General features: G+C 37.4%; 1 protein-coding gene and 1 long non-coding RNA gene across 5 annotated transcripts in view; both read right to left on the reverse strand.

The window, feature by feature from the left end:
* LOC134799383 (uncharacterized) overlaps window positions 1-19376 on the reverse strand; it is a 78034-nt gene that overhangs the window by 49392 nt on the left and 9266 nt on the right. The window lies entirely within an intron of this gene.
* Window positions 1-19376, reverse strand: part of LOC134799321 (RNA helicase Mov10l1-like) — a 31927-nt gene that overhangs the window by 11586 nt on the left and 965 nt on the right. For all 3 annotated transcript variants that reach the window (XM_063771707.1, XM_063771705.1, XM_063771708.1), the window contains 5 exons: window positions 14011-14125; window positions 12831-12993; window positions 9574-9701; window positions 3569-3675; window positions 1463-1582 (listed from right to left, as the gene is read on the reverse strand). In XM_063771707.1, the coding sequence (XP_063627777.1) occupies window positions 1463-1582; window positions 3569-3675; window positions 9574-9701; window positions 12831-12993; window positions 14011-14125 (633 nt within the window). The remainder of the gene's footprint in view (window positions 1-1462; window positions 1583-3568; window positions 3676-9573; window positions 9702-12830; window positions 12994-14010; window positions 14126-19376) is intronic.

The raw sequence follows: 19376 nt of genomic DNA on the forward strand, positions 1-19376 counted from the left end.
GACGGATGTTCGGTGATCACGTGGTGCTTTCCATAGAAAACGAAGCGCCGGAAGCTCCGGCCCGGCCCCGGCCCGGTCTAGCGTGAGTCATCCTTTATCGCAGCCAATTACAAATACATACCTAAGTCTCAAAAACGTTATAAGTACACAAATACTTAAATTTTTGCAATTCACTCATCACCCTCCATACCATCAACACCATTCTATACTTGACCGTTTTGGCTATAGTACCTTTTTGAAGATTATATTAGAACAGTACGAATCGAAGTTTTAACCTTTTGGACGCCAATGACCGATATATCCGCACCGCAAGTTCAACGCCAAAGACCGATTAATCGGTCACAGACCACAGAGCAACATAGACCTACGTGCAATATGTATAAAGTTCAATTACAGTTTTGACACTTCGGTGACGTGGCGTCCGAGTGACAGCTTTTGTGTTTGACACGGCGTCGAAAAGGTTAAGTATATGAGTCGTCGAGATCCTGGCGGCCTAGCCAAGGTGACGATCGCTTGCGCTTCGACACCGAATTAAAACCGGCCGGGACCGGGATTAAAAGGATGGCCGAACTCTTTCGCCTCGCCAAGGACAAACAATTATGACGACCGGTCTGGCCTAGTGGGTAGTGACCCTGCCTATGAAGCCGATGGTCCCGGGTTCGAATCCTGGTAAGGGCATTTATTTGTATGATGATACAGATATTTGTTCCTGAGTCATGGTTGTTTTCTATGTATTTAAGTATTTATATATTATATATATCGTTGTCTTACCCACATCATGTGCACAAGCCTTCTTGAGCTTACCGTGGGGCTTAGTCAATTTGTGTAAAAATGTCCTATAATTTTTTTTTTTTTTTTTAAACAAAAATATGCGGAGCTGACTGCTAACCTTCACTAGTTGGAGAGGCACCTGAAGAAGAAGCGATTGGCATGTTGTCTACGGGGCCTGAGGGCCTACCGCGAACCACGTTCGACGTGTTGCCTCCCGTATTCATAAATTACGTCATTTCAAATTAGGGGGGGGGGGGGTCTGGACATCGGATGACGGTAGCATGCATGATTATAGGGGGGGGGGGGGGGGGGGGGGTCAAAAATCCTCAAAAATCGATGACGTAATTTATGGACAGCCCCCTGTCACACTTACGTACGAATTTACAAGAGCGACAAAGAGGCAAAACGTCGAACGTGGTTCGCGGTAGGCTCTCTGACCTGTACGGCGCACGGACTTTGTAACTCCAGGCAGGCGTGGCTCACTCCGCGATTTCGTCGCTTTGCAACAGGTAGCTACAAGTACATTCGTCCCACACCAATTTTGGTGGCTAGCCATAAGCCGCGCGTGGCGCTGTCGCCACCGTGTCATATCTGTCCTAATCGTAACAGACGCGTTTCGTTAGAGAGTGAATCTTCTGTACCTGGTACTATTATTTATTCTGTGCTCCAGGGGTGTCTCTGACCTACTTACTTGACTTTATCGACTAGCGCTTTCTCCTCATCGGTAACATCTTCGTTGTCAACCTTCAAGTCTCGGGCGAACATTTTCTTCAAAGCTTTTGATGGTATTACGAAAACGTCATCTTCTCCCCTGAAGAAAGAAAACGGAAACATAAACAACAATACAAGTGGTAAGTTTGTTTTTGGTGAACTACGTCCAGTGTGCGATTTGCAGTCTTTGCCGCCCTAGGCCCCAGTCGTTATAGCTGCCTCTTTCGCAGCACACATCATATTGACTACATTTAAAGTTATTTTTTGTTATCATCAGCGAATTTTATGTCACATTTTGCCGCCCCTAAGTTTTAGCCGCCCCAGGCCCGGGCCTACTGTGCCTTAGGGCAAATCCGCCACGTCTATGTCCTCAGTGTTTTAGAGATAATATATACCTCTAATTTAAATTTAACAATTTACCATGGGATCAACCCCAAAATCGCAAATAATGACGCGTAGGGTAGACCGAGGCGAATCGGATCACTGGGGAAATCGGATCAAAATAAGCATTTCTGTAAAATTTGAAAGATCACGGTTAGTTACAGCCAGTCAATCAGCGTCCCGCGTTTGCTCTGTTCCTAACGCATGTCGCCACAGTTACTGTCATTGTAAAAGACTCATGCGTCGGTCACGGTGACACTTCCCGATGAGTCGCTCGTACAGGTGTATTGTGATTTTACCGCCGATGTAAAAAATGTGCAAATACAGTCCGTGATAAAAGTAAACGCAAAAGGCTAAAGGTTTGTAATTGTTGTTACTTATTGTTAATGGCGCATAGTGTTTCCTGATTTGATTTTGTTTTTATTGTATTTAAAGGTATATTTCCGTTACACGAAAATAATTCAAACATATGATATGGGGTTATTCGGATCATCTGATTGGGGGCGATTCGGATCACATTAGAAAACAAGGTTTTTGGACGTTTTTTTGGCTTATTTTATGTTCGCATGTTTTAGATGGTGCGTACGTATAAAAAGATTAGGTTTCAGGGGGAATGGTCGGGAGAAAATATGACTACAGCTGCTAATAAGGTTTTAACGAGACCGCTGTCCCTACGTAGAGTCTTTTGTTACCAACAACTAATTTTCTCATATGGGGTGAATCGGATATGTGTGATTTTTCATGTTTTGGTTTGCAAAAGTTTACAGTTTTTGTTTATTTTCATTTAAGTTATTCGATTTTGTTGGTAAATGGCCATTAGCATGTTTTGGATTTATTGTTAATATATATAGTGGCATATAGGAGTGATATTATGTTGCACTTTCTGTAGGTGGCGTGATAAAAAATTTAACTGGAAAGGAGGAATAAAAATAATGGTCAAATGCAACATTAAAGATACCAATGATAGTTGATCTCAATTATTTGACCTTTGTGATTCTTAATCATATGATTAACATTGTTAACCATTATTAATTAAGATTTTAGGACAGAGTTTTTTTGATCCGTTTTACCCCTTAAAATGGGGCGAATCGGATTTTTTACGAGGTTTTGTATTTTATTTTTCATAAATCATATTTAAGTTTTATTTTATGTCTGAACCTTGGATTCCGTTCATTAATAAACAATTTATCCAACTGAATATTAATAAAAACAGTATCACCTTAAAAAAAATATTTATTGACCGTCAAACAAAAAATGATCCGATTCGCCTCGGTCTACCCTATTTCATACTTTTCCAATATCAATGTTTCCGATGGGGCCTACATATAAAACACTTTAAAATCAACAAAAACAAATAAAAGGAGGTAGATTTATAGTCATGTTACCATCTTCTTTTCCCATTATAACTTCATAGGAACAAACTGATTTGACGTTTCATAAAAAAATGCTGATTAGTCAAATCAACTTTAAGTTAGAGGAGTTATATATATCTCTGGTTAGAGTCTGCGCGGAAAGAGTCGTGGAATGTATTGGGACTCTTTTCTTTCCGCGAAGACTCTAGTAGGTACACTACCCTATTGAACACGTTTTACAATAGCTACAATTGTCAAGTTTGGTAGAGCAGTAGGTATTCACCTCGCAATACAATATGGCAAATCTACGCAAAACATTTAAATAAATCTGTATTAACGTAAGGTAACATTACTTTCTGTGTGCCGTGGTCCTCTCCAGTTTGTCAGCCAGCACCGGCTGCAGCGTGTACGGACTGTCCACTTTCTCATGCTTCCTCTTCACGGCTTCCACGAATACCAGCTGAAACCAAACACTCATTTCCTGTTAGGATTCGAAGTATTCGAACCCACAACTAGTTTGTGAGGTTGGTATTACACATTACACCTGTCCAATTTATTGGTCCAATGTGCATTGCGTCTCATTCTCTCACTAAGCAAAATGTAAGACGCAAATACATGTTGGACAAAGAAATTGCACAGGTGGAATACCACCCCAAGCCGCACGCTTTACCGGGCGCTTCAAACATTAAATAACAGATGAATTTTTAAAGATAAGCCCCTTTGATAAGATAATCTTATTAAGATTGTATCAATTTACAACATTTGACAGACACAACAATGTTTTGTAAAAATATGCAAAAAAAAAAACCGTAGGCAGTTTCCATGTAGGTATATTTTATAGCTATTTAGCTTTAGTAGTCACCTACATTTTACATAAAAACTGACATGTAACTTCGATTTATTTTTCTATTGCCTGGGACACATTCTAAAGTCTAAAGTCCAAACCTCTATTCCGACCCATATTTTATAGTCTTGATAAGGAAGGTAGCCTCGAAATATTGTTTATACCTACTCAATGGAGTCGTATCGTATTTCATTCGCCGTTGTAGGTAATACACTACGTACTGAATTATAAACACGATATTCGAGATGTGTTTATCTTGCATAACGTACTCTCGCGCACGAGTGTGGAGCGGGCTTTATAGTTTCGCGATGTCCGTCCGTCTGTCTGTCCGAGGCTTTGCTCCGTGGTCGTTAGTGCTAGAACGCTGCAATTTTGCATGGATATGTAAATTCATGCATTGCGAGAACGGTAAAATAAAAAGAAGGTACAAAAAAATGTTTTAGGGTCCTACCTCCCATACAAAATGTATTTATTTGATTTTTTTTTGCTTTAAGCCTTTAAGCTAGCGGTCGGCAACCTTTTAGCAGCCAAGGGCCACATAGTAGTTAACGAAGTTGACGCGGGCCGCACTTTGGTAATATTTGTGACTTTAGCAGACATTGTCGTTTGTCAATATTACATACAAAATAACCAGGGAGGCTCGCGGGCCGCTTGTTGCCGACCGCTGCTTTAAGAGCCAACAGGAGTGGTCATTCCTCCATACAAACGTAGTCCTCGTTTTCCTCCGTGGTTTTTGAAGCTAGAGCAATGATTTTTTCAACACAGATTAATATTGTCAATATCTGTGTCGGACCGTTTTGCTTTTTTTGATATTTTTGTTTTTTAAGGCGCTAGAGCCCTTCAAAAACGGCCAAAATGGCCTAATAGACTATGCCGCAATGAGAGGCGTGGTATTCAAAACTGATATCAATTAGCCAAAAAAGCAAAACGGTCCGACACAGATAATTTCATAATCATTTAGATTTCCAAATTTGGTTACGATTGGTTAAGTTTTGGGGGAGGAAAAAGAGGACTACGAAACCTCGATTTTTGTCATTTTTACGCAGGATTTTTCGCCTCAGCTGCAGTTGTCCCCATCGCACTAATTTTAGGGGCGGAGTCAAGTTTCTAAATACGTACACAGCCAGAAAAGTGATGGGCAATAGTCGACATTTAATGTCGATAATCTAGTGATGTAAGAAGTTATCGATAAACCGTCTTGTGTGAAAATATCTAGATCCTAAGATACAAGGGGTTTTGGGTTGAGAGTAGGGAACACATTTTTGTAGTTATGATATACAATCTATTATGAACTTTTTGATTCTAATATTTCAAATTAGAAATCAAAATCAAAAATATTTTATTGCATGGTTAAAATGGGTTAACAAAATTTTTAGGTACCTACAGGCACGCTTCGTAATTGTCGAGCAATTTAGGGTCCTAGCTGAATTGGTTGTTCCATACTTACTCGTGCTCTATGGAATGTCCAATTTAGCTAGAACCCTAAATGGCTCAACAATCACGGAGCGTGACAGTACTAATGATTCATGTTCTGTATATCCTGCCCTACAATGGCGTTAATATTTGGTTGTCATGTCTATACTTCGTTTTTAAGCATTATTGAAAAAAAAAATAGTAAATACTAATATTAACCACTAAGTACATAACTATTACAAAAAAACCGGGCAAGTGCGAGTCGGACTCGCGCACGAAGGGTTCCGTACCATAATGCAAAAAAAAAACAAAAAAAAGAAAAAAAAAAACGGTCACCCATCCAAATACTGACCACTCCCGACGTTGCTTAACTTTGGTCAAAAATCACGTTTGTTGTATGGGAGCCCCATTTAAATCTTTATTTTATTCTGTTTTTAGTATTTGTTGTTATAGCGGCAACAGAAATACATCATCTGTGAAAATTTCAACTGTCTAGCTATCACGGTTCGTGAGATACAGCCTGGTGACAGACGGACGGACGGACGGACGGACGGACGGACGGACGGACAGCGAAGTCTTAGTAATAGGGTCCCGTTTTACCCTTTGGGTACGGAACCCTAAAAAGGTAAATAATTATACGATTGCATGCTTAAAAAAGACACGTCACCTTCACTCTAATGCTAAACAAACGAAGAATAAGAACTAACAGCGATAAGACCGCCTGTTGCTACCTTTATCTACATTGTAAATCGGTTTTAGGGTTCCGTAGTTCCGTACCCAAAGGGTAAAACACGGGACCCTATTACTAAGATTCCGCTGTCCGTCCGTCCGTCTGTCACCAGGCTGTATCTCACGAACCGTGATAGCTAGACAGTTGAAATTTTCACAGATGATTTATTTCTGTTGCCGCTATAACAACAAATACTAAAAACAGGATAAAATAAAAATTTTAGTGGGGCCTCCCATACAACAAACGTGATTTTTGACCGAAGTTAAGCAACGTCGGGCGGGGTCAGTACTTGGATGGGTGACCGTTTTTATAAATAATGGTACGGAACCCTTCGTGTGCGAGTCCGACTTGCACTTCGCCGGTTTTTTTTAAATTTGTTTTTATGTTTGTGGTGTAATAAAGAATATTTTAGAGTCAGACCAAGAAAAGTCTACAGCAATTTTGATAGCACACGCAGTGCAAGTGTTATTTATATGTCATAATTTCATAGAAGCGACGTTTAAATAATACTTGCACTGCGTGTTCTATCAAAATCGCTATAGATTTTTCTTGGCCTAACTCTACTTTAAATTACAAAGTAAGGCCTAAATTATAAAATAAGGCCCATCAATGTTTTTTTTTTGTGTTTATTAAACTTGATATTTTGTCTATAGTATTAGCGGACATGGCCTCAAAATTTAAACCCGCTTAAGAATCGGGCCTTATTTCGTGCATTATATACAATACTACCCATTTTTGTGTAGTCATTATTTATACTATAGAAGCATTGTTTGAGTAGCCAATTATTTACACAGTATTTTTTTAAAGGGCAACGGTGGCAATATTTTAAGGTCTGGATAATAAGATACAGATCTTAATAAGGATATCAATGTAAGTGAATGTTACCATGACTACCAAACAAACAAATGTGATAGAATTTGCCAGCTGGCATTGTAACATTCAGACAGTTACCTATGTACCTAATCTGAAATATGAATAAATTAGTAATATTTTAAACAGGAAAGTAAACCGAATTTTGGCCTTTTGCTGGACACAATCACAATAGTCATTTGTTTTACAAGAGGGCAAAGTTTATCGCCACCGGTTGATGCATTTGCAGCACCAATGGTAGAAAATGCAAGCTCATCATCAACTGCATAATCGACGTTTGATATGACTATTAAATCCGAGCTTTTTGATCATGAATCATGATAAAACAAAATTTTAGAAGGTCGCAGAATAGTGGATTTAAAATATTTATTTTCTGTGATCTCAAATATCAGGCACGATCATACAAATTGTACATTTGCTGATCTTGCCTTTGTCATTGAAAGACGTAAGGGTTTACACAGAGAATATATATTTAAGTGTAATATGTGCAAAAAAAAGGAAACGATACACTCTGAAGACCCAAAAAGAAAATGTTAGTAAATACTGCTCCTCCCCATGGTTACTTGGTTCCTTATTCAACCTACCTGAAATTAAACGAGTAGGTTAGTAAATTATATCATTTTACATTATAAAGTTAAATGTTTAGGTATCTCAATCACTTACTCACTGGTGGACATGAACGCAAAATTTTTGCCCATCTACTTATACTATCTTATAAAAAATGAAATTTTGAAAGTTAGCACGCTTAAAGTTCGTTTTTTTTGCATTAAGGTAACAGATTTTGACATGTCTTATTAAAAATTACCATTGAAAAATAAGTCATAGCAAATATGTTAGAATTATAAATCATATTAATGAGCAAGAGCACCCTAAACCGGCGAGCGTGTATGAGGAATGTTATGAATGTGAAGGAAGCGAAAGTGGTATGTCAGGATCGTAGCAAGTGGAAATCCGTGGTCTCTGCCTACCCCTCCGGGAAATAGGCGTGATTGTATGTATGTATGTATGTATGTATTAATCATATACTTTTTTATATTCTTTTGCTTTCATAAGTAATATAAACTAATTTTTGAAAGCGTTTTTCAATAATTATTAATAAAAAGACACGTCATGATTGTTTACCTTCTTTCTAATGCTAAAAAATAACGAACTATAATAACCGGGCCTTATTTGGTACAGAACCTTGATTTGATAGGTACATCGGATATTCTGGGCCCCTGAGTTTGTTACGTAAAGGACAAAATGGTGACATGTGGTTAGAGCTGATACTGTTAAACTAGTGGTTCTGTGCGCTAAGTATAAAAAATAAGCTTCAGCGAACTCATTAAGCCTAGAAAAAACCCTACACCCTACTGCCACTTAAGTCAGTCTTGAGTCTTTGAATCAATTTCCGTAGTAGTAGTACTACTACTAAGGTACTAGGAGGTAATAAGGCCTATAGTAAAAAAGTATAAAGGTAGATGAATTGCGTGCGGTCCAATAGGTAACCACAACACACGGAGTCCAAAACAATAAGCTGATCAGCAAAGTCAAGTAAACAAAGCCAAGTCACAGTAGTAGAAAGATTATCGAGTTCCGTAAACGTAAGCCGGGTCAAAAAATTCAATCGCAACACAGTAAGTAATACGCCTCGTGGCAGTAACGCACGAAAAATAACATTGCAAATTGTCGGCAATGAGGCGCGCGCGGGTGCAAGCGTACGCATCTGTGTGCGTGCATTACACACACAAATACAGTCTCTCACGCCCCGTCAGAGCGACGGGTATATTCAGCTTGAAATCTCAAAATTGACTTTTAGCTCAGCTCCCGTTTCGTCTTAAGCCAATGGTGTGGCTGTGGGACATCGTTGGATAGGTCTTTCAAAAATGAAAAAGGGTCCTCAACAACCACTTTTCGATAGTGAGAATATTTTCGGTAATAATCGCTGGGAATCGTACAGATGTGCAAGTTGCGGAAAGTTTCCATAAAATTCTATAAATTCTCGGAAAATCCATTCAACTTTCACTAGGAAATATGGGAAATTTAAATTTAAAAGTGGAAAGTTTACAATTCTCATACAAAAATGTAAGAAATTTTCCGAATTTTTCCTACGTAAAATTTCCGAAACATTTCGCAATTTTCGAAGTTTCCTTACGTACATCAGTAGGGAATCGTACTTAAGTGTATCGAAAAAATTCGTAGATTCACTTTCCACTTACCGCCATAGATTAGGCAAATAAAAAAATGAAGATTGTCGAAAGCCAACAGGTACCTAAATAAGCGCTTAAAAACTCAAACGGTGAGCTACAACGTTTTAAATCAGTAAATATTACTTAAGAAAGCAGAAGTATATAAATGATCGTATTAGATTCATAATTGTTACATATTTATCCGTGACTTATTTTTAAAACTTGTTTTTCAATTAAAAGACACATCAAGATTGTTTACCTTATTTCTAATGCTAAAAAAATAGCGATAACCGCGGCAAGAATATTTTTTTCGTAAACCAATAATTTTCATACCATCTCTTTTAGGATGACTGTGTACTCCTCGGTATCAGCGTGGATGAATATGAAGTACACCGGCTGCTTGTACACGCCGGTGACACTGTTCTCGAAGGTCACGCATGCTTCCTCCTCCATTAATGTCCCTGAGACCACAAAATAAAAAATAAAGGCCAGTCCACACCGGCTGTGCAGTGCATAAACGTGAACTTGCGTGACGTCACACAAGCGGTGTAACGTCTTTTCGACAATTTAGCTATATTTGAGGTCACTGCAATGACCTATTATGGCATGTGCAAACAAGTGTCATTGTGAAGGATGAGGAATTGCAATTAGTTGATAGTACAGTTTTTCTTGATATAACTTTAGATTCTAAGCTCCAATGGGGTCCCCATATTGCTACTCTTTCGAATAGAATGAGCTCTGCAGCGTTTGCAGTGAGCAAAATCCGTCAGTTAACTGATGTGAAAACAGCTCGATTAGTATATTTTAGTTACTTCCATAGCATTATGGCATATGGTATTTTACTGTGGGGCGGTGCTTCAGAGATAAATACCATTTTTGTTCTGCAGAAGAGGGCTATTCGAGCAATATACAAAATTAACCATAGAGACTCACTTAGAGATAAATTTAAGGAAATTGACATAATGACAGTGCACTGTCAATACACTTATGAGAATATTCTGTATCTTCGAGCAACACGGAAGGGAGGCGGCATTCGCACTATTTCCCCTCTGCCGAGGTACAAGATTAGCGCGTCAATCTAATCTAGCGCGGGTAATAAAACTAGTTGCACTTGGATTTTTCACTAGACCGAGTCCAGACGCGCGCGTGAACACTGCTGCACAAAAATGCCTGTTTTCTCGGTTTTTTGTTATAAAAAGAGGTCGGGGACATCAAATTTACAAAAAGAAAGTGTTACATTTCACACGTAATTTTGTTTTTTACATATCATACGTTTAATTACATTCAAACACAATTATTATATTTTAGTCTCATGTAATTGTTGGATTTATCGATTTTGCTCGCTCAGTACAAATTGCGGATCGGTTGAGCGACTAATCCGACTTCTCATCTCTCAGAATACAATAACATACTTCAACGAAAATGTGTTAGTGTGCGTGTTGTGACACTTGTCACTCGTCCGTACACAAAAAGAGATCGAGGTTTGCAAGATTTGTCTTTGACGTGTGTCATTTTCTATGTATTTGTGTCGTCATTACAGATTGGATTTTGTATGTAAGTGTGTGAGAAGTGCGACTGTGTGCACCTTTCCCCCCGCGAAAAATGGCAGAAAGATTTGTACGGTGAGATATCGCTTGGGCCCCTCCCTTCCGATGTGTCGGAAGCCGGTGTTGCTCGAAGTTCTGTATGTACATAAAAATATTGTAAATTTTAGGAAAAATTGTGAAATTCATAATTGATCGGAGCGTAGCGAAGGTCTACGTTTCGACTGGAGCATTTTGCTTTTGTATGTCCGGATGTTTTCCTCTACAGGTCGCAATTCTTAACCGAATCTCGTGAAATTTTGTGACTGGATTCTATGTCTAAAAAAAACTTTTTTGTCCGTCTGGTTTTTTGTATTTTTTTAAAATGGCGGAGTCGTGATAGTTCGCGCCTAAACAAATAGCGGTATCGGTACCATACGAGTGTTTTCTTTTTGAGATATGTTTATAGATTAAATGGCCAAAAATTCAGAAAATTTATTTTGCTGGTTTCGGAGGTATTGAGATATTTAATTTTAACTAATTTTAATTTGAGAAGGAGTAGGTAAATTTCGTCAACCCGTCTAAGAACTATTTGGCTCAGTTTGTTAACGTTCGCTTTTTCTGTTTGCACAGAGGGTCTGGGTTCGATCCCCAGTAATTGTATGCTGGGATATTATAACTTTTTGTATTTTTTTACACATAAATTTCGTATTGTTTATTTTTAATTTACTATATTTAAAGCTCTTAGCACCATGTTATTTAAAGCTCTGCTCGCGAGGTCTACAGCTCACAGAGCCACTAGTATTAATACTAGTTGATACTAGAAATAAACATAAGCTCGCAGTGCCCTTCACTCGGCTCCATAAAATTAAAAAATCATTCATGGGTAATTGTGTAAGATTTTATAATAAACTTCCAAACCATATTACTGAATTATCTATTAATAAATTTAAGAATTATGTAAAGCGTAAACTTATTTCTAAAGCTTATTATACCACACAAGACTACATGAATGATATTACAACGTGGGATTAATTGTTATTCGAAATGATTATTTATTTATTAGGTATATTTGATTATTGATGAGGAAATGGATATTCCGATGTAATACTATCTACTTCTTTTGTTACTTATGCTTTTTTTTGACATTTAGATTTTATTCTAGAAATTCTAGACTAGTATTTTTTATACAATCTTTTTAATGTTTGACGATCCTTTTGTGAAATTCTTAGTGTTAAATTTGATATGTATAATAATCCAATTTTATTATGGAATAATATTAACATCAATAAATTGCTCTGATAATTAGATTAAGATTAATTACGATTCATAAGAGCTTGTTGCTAGGCCTACATGAATAAAGTATATTTTGATTGATTGATTGATTGATTGATTATTAGGCTATTACATATACGTATATGTAGGCAGCTATACCTGATCACAAAGTGCGTGGATGCATATTCTAAATAATGGTATAAGTGATTAAAAAAAGAATAAAACTTCAACTAAGTACTAAGTGTATTTATATGTTAATGTTAATTAATATGTCTAATCTAAGTGCAGATAAAGATTTGCCATTACAAAGTTATTGTCTAATAGTATCACATAAAAAATAATCTATAGTAACATTTGAGTAATGAATTAATGATGATGGTTTTATTATCTTAGTAGTTAGCTGGCACTGATAGAAACAGGTTTCATACATTGACGTATAAAATCTCAGGACTGGCCTTACGGGCAATAAGAATGTACAGCGGTGTGACACCGCTACAACGCGATTGGTTGATGAGTTCGCATCACGCACGCGATTGGTTGATGAGTTCGCATCACGCGCGCGATTGGTCGCAACTAGCTGCGTTAGGCTGCGCGATTGGCTCTAATTGGTGAGTTACACCGCTGAACTAGTATCATTTTTAGTGCCCGTAAGGCCAGTCCATAGATATAATACGTCAATGGTTTCATAGGTACTCTTTGATTTCGTTCACCGTTCAGCCACATGTAAATATCTGTTCGAAAAACAGCTTTATCCTAATAATCATAAGACACAATTTCGAAACCTGTACTTACTTGGATGTATACGGCAGCTTACAGAACCGAAACTTAAGTCTTCGCTGAGAAGAGTGAAGTTGAACTTGTTGTTAGGAATCGAGATTCCTCTGAAGATAATGTCGGCTTCGGCATTGTTGTTCTTTATTTTAAATGTAAAGTTGACCCCTTCACGCGGTTTTACCTGTAAGGATTAATAACACTATACTAGCCACTGCCCGCGACTTCGCCCACGTATTAAGGATTAACCTTTTCGACGCCGTGTCAAACACAAAAGCTGTCACTCGGACGCCACGTCACTGAAGTGTCAAAACTGAAATTCAACTTTATGCATATGCACGTAGGTTTGTGTTGCTCTGTGGTCTGTGAGCGATTAATCGGTCTTTGGCGTTGGACCTGCGGTGCGGATATACCGGTCATTGGCGTCCAAAAGGTTAAGGATGACTCACACTAGAACGGCCCGGGTCCCGGCCGAGGCGTCCCGTCCGACGCTTCGTTTTTTATGACGGTAGATCGGTGACAACAGAGTACCGCGAACCACGTTCGACGTGTTGCCTCTCTGTCGCAATTGTAAATTCGTACGTATAGTGTGACAGGGAGGCAACACGTCGAACGTCGTTCGCGGTAGGCCCTCAGGTGATCACGTGATATTTTTTTCTCACCTCCTGAGTCCCTGAGGATTTAATCCAAATCGAATTTTGAATTAAAATGGAATACCTACAATAAGGTCCCAAATTCAAAACTGCAATAATGACAAGTGGGACTCAGGAGGCTAAAGAAAACTAAGGTTCGGACGCCTAGGCCCGGACCCGGACCATTCTAGGGTGATCATCCTTAAGCCACACTGTAAATGTGTGCATATCAGGCCATAGGGGTAGGTATATATTATTATAGACTGTAACGGAGAAGATGAGGAGTAGTAGGTTAGCGTGGTATGGGCATGTAATAAGGAGGGATGAATGCTATATAGGATGGGCAAAAGAATATTAGGGATGAATGTTGATTGGGCGGAGAGCGGATGGTAGACCCAAAAAACGATGGATGGATTGTGTGAAAGAGGATATGAGAAAGAAAGGAGTGAGTGCTGAGGTGACGAAAGACAGAGGAGAATGGAAGAGAAAAACATAATGTTCCGCCGACCCCACATAACGTGGGATAAGGGCAGGGAGGAGAAGAAGAAGAGACTGCAGTAGGCACTTACGGATACTTTGAGTACAGATTGCTCAGTATCAACGTGAAGCGGTGCTGCGTTGTACGCTACAGGGGTCACAGTACTGGACACCACTATGCTGTTTCTGTTCTCTGCGTAAAGCTTGCTGTGAACAAAATTAGAAGGGTGACGATGACTGTAAACACTCAATTGAAGTAAATACCATCAACTTCACCTATTCATTGCAGTGTAGGTACTTATTAGGTATTACCAGGCGTGGCTCACTCCGCGATTCTGTCGCGCTGGCCATATCTGTCCTGATCGTAATAGTCCCTGGTGTTCACTTAATTATACGGCAAATGATGATGATGGAATTTCCTTTTGCAGAGTTGCTCCTTTTGACTCACAGATTGATTTAGGAAGGGGAGCCAATCGAATTTTTGATGCAAAATTTTGACTTAAGGGGGGGTGCCCCCCGAAATTTGTAAAAAATAAAGTTTTGCTATGTGGTCAAGTTTGGTATCATTTTCGTGTAACTCAAGGATGCTAAATTCGTTTTTGATATTTAATTTATACGGTTTCATATAAATAATTTGAAATAAATGAAAAACAAAAAAAATCTATTTAATTTTTATCCGAATGAAAGCCTATATTTTTCTTATTTTAATATGCACACAAAAAATAAAAAAATCATGATAAAGCCCTATTATTCCTCGTTATTAAAATTATACATATGGCATATTTATTTTACATGAATGTGAACAAAAAAAATTAAATGTAGACCTACTTTCGACTACTCATTGAACAAGATACAACGATGTGAGCTACAGCTAAGCAATTTACGGCGTTTGATGATGATGAGATCCCTTTTTAGTATACATAGTGAGTCCTTAGAACCCTTAGATCATTTTGGGAAGGAGATCCACCTTGATTTTTGATATGGTCGGGATGAAAGGTGGGGTGGTTTGTCCCATACAATCATAAATTTATACAAGCACCTGTTTAGGTTTCTGCAATAAGTTGTTCAAGAGACATTTTCGAGTAAATCAAAAGACAGAAATCATTTAGGTAATTAAATATTCTAAATACAAATTAATAATGTAAATATTGACTAATATTTAAATTATTTTCCTCCGTATACTACGTCCCTTAAATCGGATTACGTTGTGCACCGAGCATAAGCAATGTTAAAGAGTGTTTACAAATATATAGGCAGCAAAATCTTTAAAATACGGAATAATGTAATTATTAGTCCATTTCTCTTTTTTTTCTTTTTATTTACTCGATTATGACACCAAACTTAGTGCAGAAACCTAACAGATGCTTTCATAAATTTATGATTGTATGGGACAAATCATCCTCAACATTTCAAGCACACCGCACCAAAAATCAAGGTGGCTCCCGTTCCTAAAATGATCTAAGGGTTCTAAGGACTGACTATGCTAAAGGATATCTCATCATCATCAAACGCCGTAATTCTAATAGCTGTAACTCATATCTTTGTATACTATTCAGTGAGCTGGTGGTCGAAAGTAGGTCTACATTTCATTTTTTTTATCTACATTTTTAGACATAAATATGCCATGTGTACTTTTTATAACGAGGAATAGTAGGGCTTTTTCATGAAATTTTTATTTTTTGTGTATATATCAATAAACTGGTCAAGTGCGAGTCGGACTCGCGTTTCAAGGGTTCCGTACATCACACAATTTTTAACAAATTTTTTTTTGTACGTGTAACGTGAAGTGAGTGTAACGTCTTGAAAAACCCGAATGGGTCAGATCAAAAACCAGATGTAACATGAAGTGTTACGGCGCGGTGGCTTATATCTCTGCAACTATGGAAAGTAGCTTGGATCGGTATATTACATGCCGAACATTAGTACAAGTGTCCAAATGCGAAGACTGAAACTCGGCACTGTGGGCTGAAATTCGGCTCTCATTGACATATTTAGAAACCGAAGTTGTTATTTTTATGTTTTTTGATTGAAATAGATTTTGGCTAGTATTGTTATGGTAACCTATGAATTTCAGACGATTTGGAATGAAAATTGTCGAGTTACGATTTAAAAAAAAATGTATGGAGCAGGAACAAGAAATCACACTGAGAGAAAAAACTAACAAAAACACACTTAGAATTACAAAAATAAAACTTAATCCGGGGACAAGGAGAGTCAACTAATAGGAACAAATTGACTTTTGCAATTTCCATTTAGTAGGAAATACAAGTTCTATATTTGTAATTTGAAGTATGCTAGAGTAATTTCAGAAATTTGGTTTTGTTATTCCGAGAGGTGCTTTAACAATATCGGAGGTGATGACGTCATGGGTGAAAACTAACCGTTTTGTAATTCTAAGCGTGCTTTAGCAATATCGGAGACGATGACGTCATAATTTTTACTAAACTGTACTGCGATTCCAAGCTAGCTGTTGTTATTCTAGAGATAATGACGTCACAGGCAAAAACTAAACTGTTTGCAATTCCTCCGCCCCTAGCAAACGGGCGCCGCGAGAGCATGTCGCGCGCGTGGTAGCTACCCGTCTCTATTTCTTTCTGTATGAATAAAAAAGCATTTGGTAGTATATCTCTGTACTAAAGAGGCACTATAAAAGCCTGTCGAGATATTCTACCCATTCCTTTCTTATTCATACAGTCAGAAAGAGACTAGTAGTTATTACGCGCGCAACATGCTCTCGCGGCGCACCTGTGCTAGGGAGGTTGGAATTGCAAACAGTTTAGATTTACCTTTGATGTCATTATCACTAGAATAACAACAGCTAGCTCGAAGTTGCAGAACAATATATTCCTGTAGACCCCAACTATACAGTAGGTCGCGGGTTAATATGTCCATGGCCCAAAATATATCCTAAATTTATTATTTAACTTAAGTATGTTTTAAACAAAGAAGACACGAGACACGCCCGCCCGACATCCGACACAATACTAACTCTAACCAAATGAACGTAGCAAGTAGCTGTGTTGGTATTACAAAACTCGTTTAGTGATTGGTACAACAATGAACATAAACACAACAAGTCTATCTACTAAATACCAGTAAACTTTGTAATGTCGCTATAGTAACAACTGAATTGTTATTTTAAATGGGGTAATGTTATTCCCGCGAACTCGTTTTTTAGATATTACAAAACTATATAAGTGAGACATTTACTAAAATCATAACTTGAAATCACAGATGCTTTTTTCCAAAAATCACAAACTTTACTAGTAAATTTCGGAGAATTTTAGTAGTAATAAAAATGGATTGTAACAAATACTGAACTTTGTTTAATGCTCCATTTACTAAAGTCTGTTTGCTGAAATTAGATTTAGTATTACTGAACTGTTTGTAGAAATAAATAAATTTTACAGAAATAGTGAAACTTCCATGATTACTACTAAAACTTCATTTTTTCCCCCAGTACAGAACTGTTTATTAATTCCTGGTGGTGATTTTTCTCTCAGTGCATTATTACTCAAGAACCGCAAAACAAACGGTAATATCCCCGCAGGTGGTTATACTACGAATTATTTGTAATTTTTTGGCATACTACATGTATCCGTCACGGGTGCGTTTTTTTTTAAATTATTAATTGTTTCTATGGAAAACGCACAAAAACCAATTTTTGATTGAAATCGGTTTTGCCTAGTGTGTTTATGCTAACAAGGAAGGGTACCCAACTGTCCGACTCCGATTTGATTTATTTTGATATATATTATGTTATAGAGTAGTCTAAAATAACGACCACGTATTTTTTTTTAGCTGCCCAAACTCAACTTGTTAGGAGAAAATGGCCTTCAAAGTACTGAAAATTGACCAAACCTTCTAATTTCTGAGAAGAGATTTGTTCAAAAAAATTGATAAAAATGAATTACTGGTTTAGTTATATGTTGGAGAACATGAATAAAGAATGGGGACGTGTTTTGTTTTTTAACCACAAACTCATTTTTTATATTGTCCATATACCCCCCCTTAAGTCAAAATTTTGCATCAAAGATTCGGTTGGCTCCCCTTCCTAAATCAATCTGTGAGTCAAAAGAAGCAACTCTGCAAAAGGAAATTCCATCATCATCATTTCGCGTATATCACACTTTTTTGTCGTGTACGCCACGGACTATAACAGACGCGTTTTGTTAGAGAGTCTTCTGTACCTAGTACTATTATTTATTCTGTGGTATTACTGGTGTTGAATTGTTGATCAAAACTCGTCATCTCTTAAGTAGGTAGGTCGCTTTTGGCACAGAGTAAGCTTACTAAAACGGCAGGAGGAACGTCCTACTAATCGAATCGAATGGCTGAGTGTTAAGTACCTAGGTATACTTAACGTCCTACTACTACGTTATGTTTTCGTGTTGACCACAAGTTATTTCATGGAATCAAACCGTAATCACTCAGATTTATCAGATTACAAATCTGTTCGCCGAACCAAGAGACCGTTGCAGTTTTTGAAGTACCTACGATTCGTCGTTTTGTAGATGTACCTATAGGTACTGAGTGTAGATACCCACTAAACAGCATGTCCGATACTTCAGTTAGCTACCTAATCAATTATCTAGGTAATTACACCTACCTACCTACCTAGGTGACCGAAAGCCTATACTTAACTATATTACGATTATATATATACTGAGTAATTTTTTACACTTATTTACCTATCTTATATTATAGGTACATATATTAAAAGTTAAATAAATAACATTGAAAATAAAGATTATAATGATGTAGAAATAGGTATTTGTTTCACTCGGGGGCAAAGATGTTGTTTAACCGCTCGTGCTAATATTGATATCCGAGCAACCGGACAATTCCTAAATTGAACCACGAGCGTAGCAAGTGGTTCGAAATATGGAATCTTGAGCGTTGCGTGGGTTTCAAAGTACGAGGGTTAAACAAAATTTGCCCCCGAGTGAAACACAAAATTGTATACTTTGTTTTGTTTAAATTATCTTCATGTCATTCATCTTTTATTTAGGTAGGTACCTAAGTATTTAAAGTGACAAACAATATTTGGTGAATTATATTGACGAAAATACAAAATATAGTTCACCTGGTCAATAAAAAGGCTAAATACCACGAATATACCTATAATAAAACTTTTACTCTATATCTAACCTTGTGAAGGACATCGGTACTTATCTTCTACCTATACTTACATATAAATAAGTGTTACGTCAATACAGAAGGATGCAATTAATGACATAGAGTAATTAATGCACCCAAAACATAAATGTGAATAAATTTAATAAACCCGTTTTAGACTACCTACGACGCTATTATTCCTCGTGCACCCTGCAGTACTATTATTTATTCTGTGACCCTGCCTCTCTCTATACCTACTCTCTAAATGCCCTATTTATATTATAATTATATATTATATTATATTAGGTATATGTATTTACACTGCCCGATCCTAAAAATA

This window comes from Cydia splendana, chromosome 18 (genome assembly GCF_910591565.1).
Source record: "Cydia splendana chromosome 18, ilCydSple1.2, whole genome shotgun sequence".
NCBI lineage: Eukaryota > Metazoa > Arthropoda > Insecta > Lepidoptera > Tortricidae > Cydia > Cydia splendana.